We start from the raw sequence: 12,814 nt of genomic DNA, 5'->3' as shown, positions 1-12,814 counted from the left end.
GATTTAAGATAAATTGTGCATGATGCATCACATGGGTTGCCACAGCCAATGGAATTGATGTGGCCAAATGAAAGTGAATACTGTACACTTAAGAAGAGGCAGCAATTAGAAAGAGTGGATGTGCTGCTACAGATTCTAAGTGTCACTCTAGCTATGTGCAGAACTTTGCTGTGTCACAGTAAAAAGTCTATGGTAATTTTGTATTTGTTCTTTTTTTAGGCAGCAATTTGCTACGTCCATGTAGCAGCACTAGTAGCAGAGTATCTTCTACGAAAAGGTATAAATCACACAATTACTCCTTTATTCTTTCCAAAAATCATAATTATAAAACTGCACTTTTATTAATACTTATATTCAAGCTTTCTTCTAAATTGTTGAAGACAGGTTACATCCCTTATCCTCACAGCACTTCTACATAAAAACATAAGAACTGTTTTGGATCATTTCAGAGGTCAGTCTGATCCACCCTACAGTGTTCACACAGTGTTGGCTCAGTTGTGATATTTTCTTTTATCACTCCTGAATCTCCAACCATTCCCTTTCAGTATAATGACTGAGGGGTTGTCCACACTGGCAAAAAGAAAGCAGCTTTAAACCAACTTGAAGCCTACCTATTCAGATGATGCATGGTGCCAAACCGGGTGGAAGCCAACACACTCCAGGGAGCTGGTGGTTTTGGCAGGAAGCCCCTAATATAGGGCTGGCAGAGGTGGGTGGGTCTATCACCAAAATTCTATTTAGAACATTTGTAGAATGCTACAAAGAGGCTCTGCACAGGTGCAGGATAACCCAGTTGTGTGAGTTCATAGATTACCACTTGAAGAATTACAGTTAATAGATATGCAACCTGTCCTTTGCCATTCACCCTTAACTTCATGTTATTAATGAATAAGAACTGATCTCAAATAGCAACCCGACTACTCACTTTCCTCCAGGATGGGAACTGGTCATTTATTCCAATGCTCTGCTTGCCTTTTTTTTTAGCCAGTTTTCTATCCATAAGGAGACTTCTCCTTTTCTCTTATAACTGCTAATTTTGCTGAGATGTGGGATTTCATCAAAAGGTTTTTGGAAGTTCAAGTGGATAATGTCTGCTGTATTCCATGATTTAGACTGTAATAGCTTATGCGTGGCCCAAAGTCATGCATAAGCTATTACCATATGGCTTGTAACAGTACACAAATAACTTGAAAGAAATGACCCTATTTTATAAGGTAGTGAAAAACATTCTGTTTATCACAGGTTTGTGCATTTAACTGGGACTAAAACAGGATACTCTTAGAAAATGAAAATATCTCTCCCTTTCACATAATACATTCTCTTGCTTCACCAGTTATTAAGATGTAAACTGAAATGAGATTAAATATTTGCCCATTTTGAATGAGGATGAAAAACACTGTCTTAGTCTGATTTGACTTAAACATATCATTAATTGTCAGTAATGACTACCTGCTGCCTGTGCGTGTCTGGAATCACCTCAGAGAGATATTCATTCGTGGAAAAGAAAAATATGTGCCACAGCTGTAGATGAGGCAAACATGGCAAATAGTAGTTTTTTTATTTGTGTTGTAATTTTTTTTATTGTGTTTATATCCTGCCTCTCTCTTGAGATGAAATTCAGTAAGGCAAAAAAATTTCAGTACAAAACCTGCACAGAACTAATTGTTGCAAACTAATACCTGCTAGCCAATGATGTGGCAGCTATTTTCCCACAAATTTATCCCATGGTGCTACAGCAATCAGACTTTATCAGACTTTAAAAAAAACACCCAGTGTGGGACTTTCAGTTTCTCCATCTAGTTGATAGACATCTTAAGATGATCTGTGCATTTTTCTTTTGTATAAATAGGAATGTTTAAACAAGGTTGTATAAGCTTCAGAGTAATTACTCCAAATATAGATGAAGAGGCTTCAATGATGGAAGATGTAGGAATGCAGGATGTTCACTTTAATGAAGTATGTAAATCAAGTTTATACTTTATATTACAAATGCATTTTCTGTTATTTTCTGTTGCATTCTTATTTTCTAAAAACATTGTCACACTGTGAAGTCGAAGGCTTTCATGGCCGGCATCCATAGTTTTTTGTGGGTTTTTCAGGCTATGTAGCCATGTTCTATAAGAGTTTATTCCTGACGTTTCACCAGCATCTGTGGCTGGCATGGAAAAAACTCTTATAGAACATGGCCACATAGCCTGAAAATCCCCCCAAAAATATTGTCACACTCTTTCAAGGACTAACAAAAATGTCTTTTAAGTGCAAATATATGCTAGAGATGCCAATTGGGGAAGGAATTGATTTAGGCAAATGAGTTACAGTATATGACTGCTTTTATGCCATTCATTCCATTGCAAGATGAAAATATGATCACTAGTTGATTTCATAGAGCATGACATTATTGGTGGGGAAGAGAAGATTCTTGCACAACATTATTGAGTTTAACACTGAAGCCTCATATTATTTCTTTATTGAAATTTGGGCAATGGAATTTGCAGGAACTAAGCAGAGCAGTGGAGGACAGGAGGGCTTGGAGAGATCTCATCCACAGGGTCACCATGAGTCGGGTTGACTTGAGGGCAATTAAAAACATACTACATTAGTCATTTACTGGTTTACAGTGCATTTTGAAATTTATTCAGGATTATGGTTATGACTTCTAAAACCCTTCATAGTTTGTGATCTGAAAGATTTCTTTTTTCTACATTTACCTGTCCTTTGTTGTCATCCAAGGTCTTATCTAGTGCCCTGATTGATTGAGGTATCGTAAATAGATCTACTGGGGGCGGGGGATGGGGGGCTTTAAGTATGGATTCACCTCATCTATGGAATGCCCTCCCTAGATGGTCTGCTTGAATTAATTCAAAGGGTCAGACAGTGATAGGAGCTTGTAAAGTAAAGTTGAAATTTGTCTATAAAAAATAGAAACTGATGGCACAGAAGGAGCGACCAAAGGCTGCTCTGGCTGGAATCAGACTGGGACCATGGTGACCTCATGGTGAATTTCCAAAGTGGGCTGCCACCACAGTCCCAAGCCAGCCAGTGACAAGAGCTAATCTGCTCCTTTTGGGGCTGGCTTTCCCCCCATTAGCACAGCCTCAGCGGCTTCGAGTATGCAGCATGTTAACATCATGCCCTTGAAGTGGCCAGAAGCCGCCTTATTTGGCCAGTACATTTGGGGCCATGGAGAAATTATTCTAGGATATCATCTTTCTGTTTTTTTAAAAAAAGGGTTGGTAGTTTTCTGGCTATTTTAAAAATGTTTTCTTTAATGCTCCTTGGGGAAGTATTTTTCCCCACTGACATTTCTTGCACCTTCTTTTCCATTTGTGTTTTCTAACTCAAAGGCTTTATCTTGTTATAATAATCATCTGAACTCTAGACCCTGTTAAAGTTATATATAAGTCCTGGATATAAAGAGGGCAAGACCAGGTTTGGTGATAAACTAATAAAATGCACTTTTGTCCTGCAGGTTATCTATTAAACTGATACATATGATGACTGTAATTCTTGTTTATGTTTCAAAACAAGTAAAGGAGTAATAGGTTTGGTACTGTCCAGTCTTTTACTTTCAATTTACTGAAAACTTCATTGAATTCCTTTTTTTCCTGCTAACTGGCATTACTGTTTGCCTTGATAAGTATCTCAATAATGCCAATCGCCTGTATTAGGATATTTACATTTGTTACTGTTTGAAGACTGTTCTGTGTGCATGCATTCACACACATACTATACAGGTTGAGTGTCCTTTATCCAACAATCCAAAATACTCCACAATTGTTGTTTCATGCACAAAAATATTAAAGATATTGTTTATATAATTACCTTCTGGCTATGTGTATAAAGTGTATATGAAACATAAATAAATTTTATGTTTAGACTTGGGTTTGATCTCCAGAATATCTAATTATATATATGCAAATATTCCAAAATCCAGGGAAAAAAATCCAAAATAAAAAACATTTCTGGTCCCAAGCATTTTGGATAAGGAATGCTCAGCCTGTACCGTATACGTGAAAATGCACTTCTTCTGTAGTTGTTGTTGTTTAATGTATTTGTACTTTCTGCTGACTGGTTTACTATATCATAATACATTGTTTGGTGTTTAATTCCTTTTAAAAATAATAAAGTTAGGTTGTTCTACATTAAAGCTCTATTCTGGTTTAAAATGTACTATATTAGCTTTCCCCCCCACTGTAACTAGGATGTATTGATGGAATTGTTAGAGCAATGTGCAGATGGACTGTGGAAGGCTGAACGTTATGAACTGATTGCTGACATCTACAAACTTATAATTCCTATTTATGAAAAGCGGAGAGATTTTGAGGTATTTTATATCCATCTATGAATACTATAATTATTTTGTTTAGTATTGGTCAGTACTGTTTTACATTGAACTTTGTACTAATGAACATTATCTGTTAGCCCCAATCAAGCTAAAGCAAGTCACAGCTAAATCCTGTTGAAAGTTGCAAGATTTCATTTGGTTCAGATTAGTTTACTTTATTGGTCCTTAATGAAAATACCATATATACTCATGTATAAGTCAAAAAATTTGTATCAAAAAATGACCCAAAAAACCTGGGTCAACTTATACACAGGTCAATATAGTAATAGCCTCATTCCCCGAGTGTCTTCCCAGCCTGGCTATTTCCCAAGGGGGCAGCTGGACTGGGGGAAGGAGGAAGGGCAATCGTTCATCCCTAGAGCCTTTTCCCAGCCTGGCTGTCTCCTTTACATCCTTTAGAACAGGGGTCGGCAACCTACGGCCCGCGGGCTGGATCCAGCCCGGCGAGGCCTTGGGACCGGCCCCAGCTCGGTCCTGCCGCCGATTGCTGCCCCCGCCGCAGCTTCCGTGCCGCTCCGGGCGCCATTTTGAGTTTGCCCCCCCCCCCCATTGTCTGAGGGACAGAAACCCGGCCCCCGGCTCAAAAAGGTTGCCTACCCCTGTTTTAGAACATGCCCTTAAATTCTGCCCTTGTCTTATCCATGGGTCACATAAAAATCCATAATTTTGGTCCCAAAACCTACTCTCCACTTATACATGAGGTCAACTTATAGTCGAGTATATACAGTAGTAAAGTTTGCCTAACATTAGTCAACTACCACTTTGTTTTCCAGACAGTTGCCACACCTAGTAATTCAAACCACTACCATTAAATGGTTAATTTGTACCACTAGCACACCATAGCAGGATGAATTATGATTATTAAATGCAAATGGAAATTTACCTCACCTTGATCAAATGCTTGTTCAGGTTTTAGAATGGGATGTTTTTTGTTTTGTTTTGTGTTGTTTAAAACATAATAAATAACAAGTGCCATTGATAGGAATATATTTTAACCTTTTTAGAGGCTAGCTCATCTGTATGACACATTACATCGAGCATACAGCAAAGTCACAGAAGTAATGCATACGGGAAAGAGATTGCTGGGAACCTATTTCAGAGTTGCATTTTTTGGACAGGTGAATATTGTTCTTTGTTCTTTCCTCAGTTCCAACTTAATAAAGTATTATTTTCTAAAAACATCCTTTAAATATCTATATTGTATATTTCTAATTGCTTATATTGGAAACTAATCAATTGTTTATTGTGCTCATAGCTGCATTATGAATGGGAAATCTCTTCATTAGTAAACTTTCTGCTTTTTTCTTTTTTCTTTACTATTACTTTCTTAAGGCAGCGGTAAGTTTTCCAATAATGGCCATTCGTAACTATTTATTAAAAAATGATTTGGTGCTTTGGTCTCAGTTCACTTTTGTCAATCTTTATTTTTTAAAAAATGTAGTTCCACTTGCAGAAGAAAAACAGCACCTCTGTTTGGTAATGCATGCTTAATGCAAAAAACAAAATAAAACAAAACCCCAAACCAAGCTTTTAGCTGACATTCTATTTTAAGCAAACTGTGTGTGTGCGTGTATGTGTGTGTGCATGTCGTATTCGGTGTAGGAAAATCAGTTTTAGATTTAACTGAAATATGATCATTGGTATATAGGACACTGAAATGTACAATTTGAATAATATAACATTCCATTTATTCTGTTGTTTCTTATGACCATAGCAATACCAGTTTACAGACAGTGAAACAGATGTGGAGGTAATTACAGAAACTGCTTCCCAAAGCAAGCAATGCAGTAGTAATTACTGCATATGAGCTTAATTTGATGTGGATTTTTTGTCAGCCTAGTCTGCATTTTATACGTGCTATGTTGTGTTCTTTGCACTACATTGTCCATTTCATCTTGAGGTAGCAATATTTATTTTGCCAACTTTAACCATTAACTCAGATCTGGTTTTCTTTATGAAAGCAGACACCTGTTTCACCTTCCACTGAATCTGTTTTTATTGTGCTCAGAGGAAACAAGTAACTACTGTGTGGACACTGTGAGAAGTGTATAATTATTTTAAAAATAAAATAGGATTGGATTAAAATGAATATAGATCAGGTTTGGTTTGCACTGTGATTTTTGGAGAGGACTAGCATACTGGCATGTGAAACAGGCAGATGAGCAATCAGTATGGAAAAAAGACTTTTCATCAAAACAATGTTGACATTTCACATAATTTATAGCATTCCCTTAAATAACCTTTTGTTTCTATTTCCATTACACCCATAGCTGTTCTACACTTCTTGATTCTTCAATAGCACTTTTTTTGTTGTTTCATCCTTGGCATTATCCATTAACCTAGCTTTATGTGCTAATTATATATCAGTTCAGAATGTCACTATTTTATTTTATTTTTCCTAAGGGATTCTTTGAAGATGAAGATGGAAAGGAATATATTTACAAAGAGCCTAAACTCACACCTCTTTCAGAGATTTCCCAGAGACTGCAAAAACTATATTCAGATAAATTTGGATCTGAAAATGTCAGGATGATCCAGGATTCTGGCAAAGTAGGAGCACAGACTTATATCTGTATAAATAGATGCAACAGTATATGAATGTGAAGCATGTCTTGATGCAATCTATATAAGTGTGAAAAATCATTATGAACAAATTAATTCAATTCCATATGGTTTAAAAATCTATACAAAATATAAAATGTGGGAAATGGGAAACTAGCATGTGCTTAACCTGAAATTTTCTCTCTAGCCTTACTTAAAAGGTGGCTCAGCAAATTATTGTCTGTTGAGCAATTGGCAGTGCAAAGAATAGGTCAGTGATTGTAGTAAAAAAGAGCTTGGGAACATAACATACTAATTCCGATACTGAAATTATCATGAGAATTTAAGATTTTATTTATCACATCTTTTTATTAGCCTTTAAATGATTGTATGCATTCATAGTTGAGTTTTTGTTTTCTCATTTTTAAAGGTGAATCCTAAGGATTTGGATTCAAAATACGCCTATATTCAAGTTACACATGTAGTTCCATACTTTGAGGAGAAAGAACTGCAGGAGAGAAAAACAGAGTTTGAAAGAAATCATAACATCCGTCGCTTTATGTTTGAGATGCCTTTTACTCAGCTGGGGAAAAGACGAGGTGGCGTGGAAGAGCAATGTAAACGGCGCACTGTTCTTACAGGTACTAGACCAAAAATGACATTTCTTCCACCACTTTCTTCTTTTCACACAACCAGCCATTTAAAAGTACTAAGCTGTATTACCTGCTACTTGCTTCATTTCATTCAAAGCAGTCTTACAGTAATCTCACTCTTTATTAATTCCTGCATCTCTTGAATGGTTCAGGCATCCATGCCCATAACTGTATTTGAGAGGAAGCTGGCATATAACTTTCAACCAATGAATCATCACTGTCTCTCATCCCAGAAGTATATAAGGATAGAAAAATCATCTTATTTCTGGTTTGTGTTAGTTTAACATAACCATCACGAGTCTCTTCCCATTTTCTGACTCAGCTCTAGTTTTTTAAAGGAAAAATCTCCATTAATGTTTTCTGCAACCAGTATATATGTTTTATATGTAACTAATGCAGATTTATTGTATACAACTTCTAATAATCACATTTTTGTATAATGTTCTTGAACAGAAAACAGAACTGCAAGTGTGTGTGTGTGTGTGTGTGTGTGTAATTTCCCAGCAGAGAGGGTCCTGTCCTCCTGTAATCTGGGTTTAGCTCCTCCTATTTGCTCCTGTAGGCAGGGACTATAAACAAAAGACCGGCCCCTATATAGGGAGGAGCTAGCCCCCCTGAGCCTCAGTCTTGTTCCTGCCTATGCTCCTAGCAGGATGTTCTCTTCGAGCCAGCGAAGTTTTTCCTTTCTACGAAAGCGGTTTGAGAGTTTTCTTGGCCTTTCCTTCTTCTCCTCTCTCCTGCCTTTCCCCCCTTCCTTGGTGGTGGCTATGGCAGAGGACCCTGAGAGCATGGGTGAAGGGCCATCCTTAACCCAGGCTTCCCTAGCTCAGGGTCTGCCAGCTCAACAGAGGGCCAGAGTACAGGGGACAGGCCAGCCAAAGCCATGGCAAGGGTTTTCTTTGCATCACCTCTGCACAGCCTGAAACAGGGCCAACGCCAGGGAGTCAAGCCAGCCAGAAGACACAGGATAAAGGTGAGTACCAGGGGCCCTCTCTCTCTAGCCACCATATAACCGTTGCCAGATCTAATGCCCTTGCTCGGGGCAGGCATGGCCATGAAGCCTCTGCCATGGCCATTGCAGGCACTATGCCTAGCATAAGGTTTGGGACTCTGCCAGGAGGGCAGATGGGGACATAAACCCTTGGTCTCCCCCTTCCTTCCCTTCTCTGGCCCCAATAGCACCCAGGACCCCAACAGGTGTGGGGGATCCTTTTGCAGACTGCAAAGCACATGGTGGTGTTGCCAGGGCTCCTGCACTTTCATTTTGAATTCTTATAATGTGATGGTGTGTAAGGAGGCAGAGGACTCCTCTTCTATGTTGTACAGCCGCATGGCTGTAAAGGAAGCTAGACTTGGCCCACCAGGAGCTGAAGCTTGCAACTCTAAAATGGTATTTTTTGGCTGCCACAGACCATCCCACAATAAAGCACAATATGGCTTCATGTCCTCCACAGAGAGAGCATGGCCTCTGCCACCCACTTCTAAACATAGGCTGGAGGGCCATCTATCGGTTATGCTTTGATTGAGAGTTCCTGCATGGCAGAATGGGGTTGGACTGGATGACCCTTGGGGTCTCTTCCAACCAAAGGATACTATGTGAGAGCACATGGATACAAATCCTCCTGTGTTCCCTCCCAAAAAATTACAACAACAAAAAGGGTTAAACCACTTGTGGATATCATGGGTGGAGAGTTCCCTTCACCCCCCAATTGTGTTTGGCTGCCCCAAACTATGGCACTCTTGAGAGAGCAGCTTAAGCGCTTGGCCTCTCCTTTCCATCAGAGATTACCCTTTCTCAGGATGCAGACATACCTCAGGTAAATGGGGGGCCATGTCCCACAGCAGCCCCTCTGCCCTTCCCAGCTATCTATGCAAGTGGGAAGGGAGTTGACGACCAAGCCAGCTTCTATCATGCAGCCAGGTTACTAAAGCCTGCCTGAGATAATAAGGGCTAAGCTTGTAAACCCCAGCTTGAAGTTGGGGCTGTTTCAAACATAAATAAAACAAAGTGCCCTGTGAGTATCAGGGCTACACTACAGGCCATATGCAGCTATCTACCCATGTTTAGCAATGCTCTTCAGTCACTGCTAACCCAGGAGCAGTTTCCTCAGTGCCTGGAAGAGGCTACTGCCCAGGCAGCCTCCCTTGATGGGGCAAATAAAGGAGGGGAGAGCCCCCAGACCAACAGGTCTGGGGGGTTCAGATTTACAAGAGATACTGGTTAACTTTTTCTGGTGTTCATTTTATTACTGTTAGCCCATGAAGTTTGAGTTGTGCTGTTTCTGCTCACCCCCCTCTCCTTTTTCCAGGCCAGAGATGATGCCTGGAAACTAATTCAACAAGGGAAGGGGCTAGCCATAAGCCAACATGATGATTTTCTTCCTTCCTCATGGGCCTCTATCTCTGTCTCCATTGGGGCCAGAGCCCCTTTTGCTTTTGCTGGAACAGCCTAAGACATAAGATGACCACATGGTTCTACCTCCTTTGTGCAAACTGTTATCAGCCATAGCACTTCTCATTAAGAGCATAAGCTTTAACAATTCAGATTTTCATTTAAATGCTAATAGACAGGGTGACTCAAGCAAGGAGAAGGCCTCTGGTCACTCAGCAGACCTCTAATGCTTACATGCATTGAGGATCTTTGGTAAAACATTTCATATGAGGTGATAGATATATTGGATTAAGGTGACCAACCAAGCTCCACTTTATTGTCATAAGGGTTATGTTCCTGTTATAAAACACAGGGAACCTCAGTCAGCTAGCCTCAGGAGAGGTGGCTCCCCTTGGCTTCCCTTCTTTCTTGGAGAGATGTCTGTTAAAGGGAAGAAACTAAAAAAAATACAGTTTCTTCCATGAGATGGTTCTCACTAATACAGGGGGTTAAGAAAAACTCTTATCAAAAACAAACAGACAAACAGACTCCTCTCCATGGGGGGAGAACCCCCCCCCTTCCTCCATGAGTGTTTTAAAACAATATAGTCAGTTTTTTCTGCTAAGAGGTTGCTTCAAATCCTATTCAGACATCCTACAGAGACCTGAGGAGTCTGCCACAAAGACCACAATTGCCTCTTACCTTGTCTAGATAGTTACATTTTAAATAAGAATGCCTGCTGATGGGATTGCCATTCAACTGCTTCCTGACTTGGGTAGGCCTATTGTACAAGGTCTATCTTGCATATGATTAATTGGGCTCAAGGCCATGAAGGTTCATGCTGCCAATCTCTTTCTTTTAGTGGTCTCAAGAAGCTACAAAATTCCTTTGCATATTGTTGGGCATGCTTTGATTGTGATTTCCTGCATGGCAGGGGGTTGGACTTGATGGTCCTTGTGGTCTCATCCAACTCCATGATTCTATGGTTTTATGGTTATAAGGTTAGCTGCTGTGTGGGTGAGTGTCTTATCCCTGGCTGGGTTTCATGCCAAGGTCTGGCCCAAACAACACCATTGTCCACTGCCTTCTGAGGCTGGGAAAATGGACTTCCCAGTGCCTATGCCTTGTTTTTCTGCTAGCACAGCTTGTAATATATATATATATATATTCCAAAAAACAAACAAACTGTGATTTTACTATTTTATACAGGAGACTCCGTTTTACTATGCCATTATATTTTCTGTGACTTCAACTTCCATGGATCTGGTATCCATGCAAAGTTCTAAATCCAACTTCATTACATATCGAGGGCCCACTATACTATTTAAAATTTAGGTTTGTGTTCCTTTGACAGATCCTTTTTGTGGAGAAGATTCTCTCCTCGAAATTAGATACCAGAGGGCTATCCTTGCCAAGCCCTCTGTTCCCATTTCGTGACTCCTTAATCAGCAGTTCATTCAGCCGGGAGACCCCTCAGCCTTCATACAGGTTGATGATAGCCTGCTACATAGAGTTGGGGTGATTTTTGAAGCCTCTAGACTAGTTCATCCTCAGATGAAATCAGACTTAATTCTGACCACATGCCCTGTTAACACAGAGTGCATCTATGCTTCTGCATGGATTCACCAATGTCTGTGAGATAAAGGTTAATCCAGTGTCTTCTTTGCCTAACCATGGGATTAGTCTTATTTTACACAGGTTCACAGATGTTCCAGTAAAGAACTGCACATTGTTTTAAATTTTAATTGGAGGTCATACATTAACATTCCACTTTCAGAGTGCTAAGTCTTAATTGCTACAGGTGAAATCACCTTAATATCACCTTCATTACTATAACCAGTTGACAAGGTGATCAGAGATAGGCTGCAAGCTGCCATAGGTCCAGATTAGATCAGGTTCTATTCTGATTGATCTCATAATCCACCGCTTAGATAAATTCTCATTAACTGCTTCAGGTTTTCAGTGGCTGACCTGCTATAGTCCATCCAAGATGACATTAAGAAGGGACTTGACCCAACATGGTTATAAGGCAGGTGTCTGCCATCACGTCGGTTCTGCTCCATACGAGAGCAGCTAGAATGGTGGCCATCCTCACATTAATGGCTATTGAGGGGAGTTTCCAACAGGGCCAGCCCACCAGACATCGTTTTCCAGCTTGGGGTGTGAACACGGTCTTAAAAGGCGCTGACGATTGGGCCGAGCAAGTCCCTTCGGGAGGCCTTCCTCAAACACCTCTCCCTCAAGGTCATCTTCCTCATGGCCATTCCCTCCGCCAGATGGGTGTCAGAGCTGGGGCCCTGTTGGTACGTAATGACTTGTATATTTTAGGCCGATCTCAGTGTGCCTTCGTCCAGATCCTACCTTCGTGCCTAGGGTGAACTCAGCCTTTCAGGTGTCACAGGACATTCTCCTGCCTTCATTCTGCCCCAGTCCTAAGAAGGACTTGGAAAAGACCTGGCACACATTTGCTGTGCACAGAGCCCTCAAAATCTACATCAAGAGGACTTCAACCTTAAGGTCATCTGAAATGTTGTTCGTTTCCTTTTTTCCAGGCTCTTTGGGATACAAGTTATCTGCCTCAACTCAGTGGATCAGGTCTCCTATTCAAGAGAGCTACCGAACTCTTGATCTCTCTCTACCCGAGGGGGTGATGGCGCACTCAACCAGGAGTGCATCTACCTCTGCAGCCCTGGCCACTAGCGCTTCCCTGTCAGACATTGCAGGGCGGCCACATGGAAGTCGCCTTCAACCTTCATAAGACATTGCAAACTGGACGTGTCTCAGTCCGCTGTGGCGTCATTTGGAAAGAGGGTCCTCCAACAGATTGTGTCGGGGCCCACAGTCTCCTAGCAGCACCTCCCTCCCAGTTCGAGAGGGCTTTTGTAAATCCCAGATTACAGGAGG

At 40.6% G+C, this 12,814-nt stretch overlaps 1 protein-coding gene across 13 annotated transcripts in view; it reads left to right on the top strand.

The window, feature by feature from the left end:
* LOC149319174 (dedicator of cytokinesis protein 9) overlaps positions 1-12,814 on the top strand; it is a 194,806-nt gene that overhangs the window by 165,130 nt on the left and 16,862 nt on the right. For 9 of the 13 annotated variants that reach the window (XM_089511208.1, XM_089511197.1, XM_089511206.1 and 6 more), the window contains 7 exons: positions 220-277; positions 1,850-1,956; positions 4,202-4,324; positions 5,350-5,463; positions 6,060-6,095; positions 6,749-6,895; positions 7,317-7,527. In XM_089511208.1, coding sequence (XP_089367334.1) covers positions 220-277; positions 1,850-1,956; positions 4,202-4,324; positions 5,350-5,463; positions 6,060-6,095; positions 6,749-6,895; positions 7,317-7,527 — 796 coding nt within the window. The remainder of the gene's footprint in view (positions 1-219; positions 278-1,849; positions 1,957-4,201; positions 4,325-5,349; positions 5,464-6,059; positions 6,096-6,748; positions 6,896-7,316; positions 7,528-12,814) is intronic. The other 4 variants (XM_089511207.1, XM_089511205.1, XM_089511201.1 and 1 more) reach the window with 1 other exon arrangement.

This window comes from Sceloporus occidentalis, unplaced genomic scaffold (assembly GCF_023333645.1).
Source record: "Sceloporus occidentalis isolate IW3139 unplaced genomic scaffold, rSceOcc1.0.p SCAF_2, whole genome shotgun sequence".
Classification (NCBI taxonomy): Eukaryota; Metazoa; Chordata; class Lepidosauria; order Squamata; family Phrynosomatidae; genus Sceloporus; species Sceloporus occidentalis.
The sequence above is the reverse complement of the archived record's forward strand: the minus strand, read 5'-3'. Positions and strand labels throughout refer to the sequence as shown.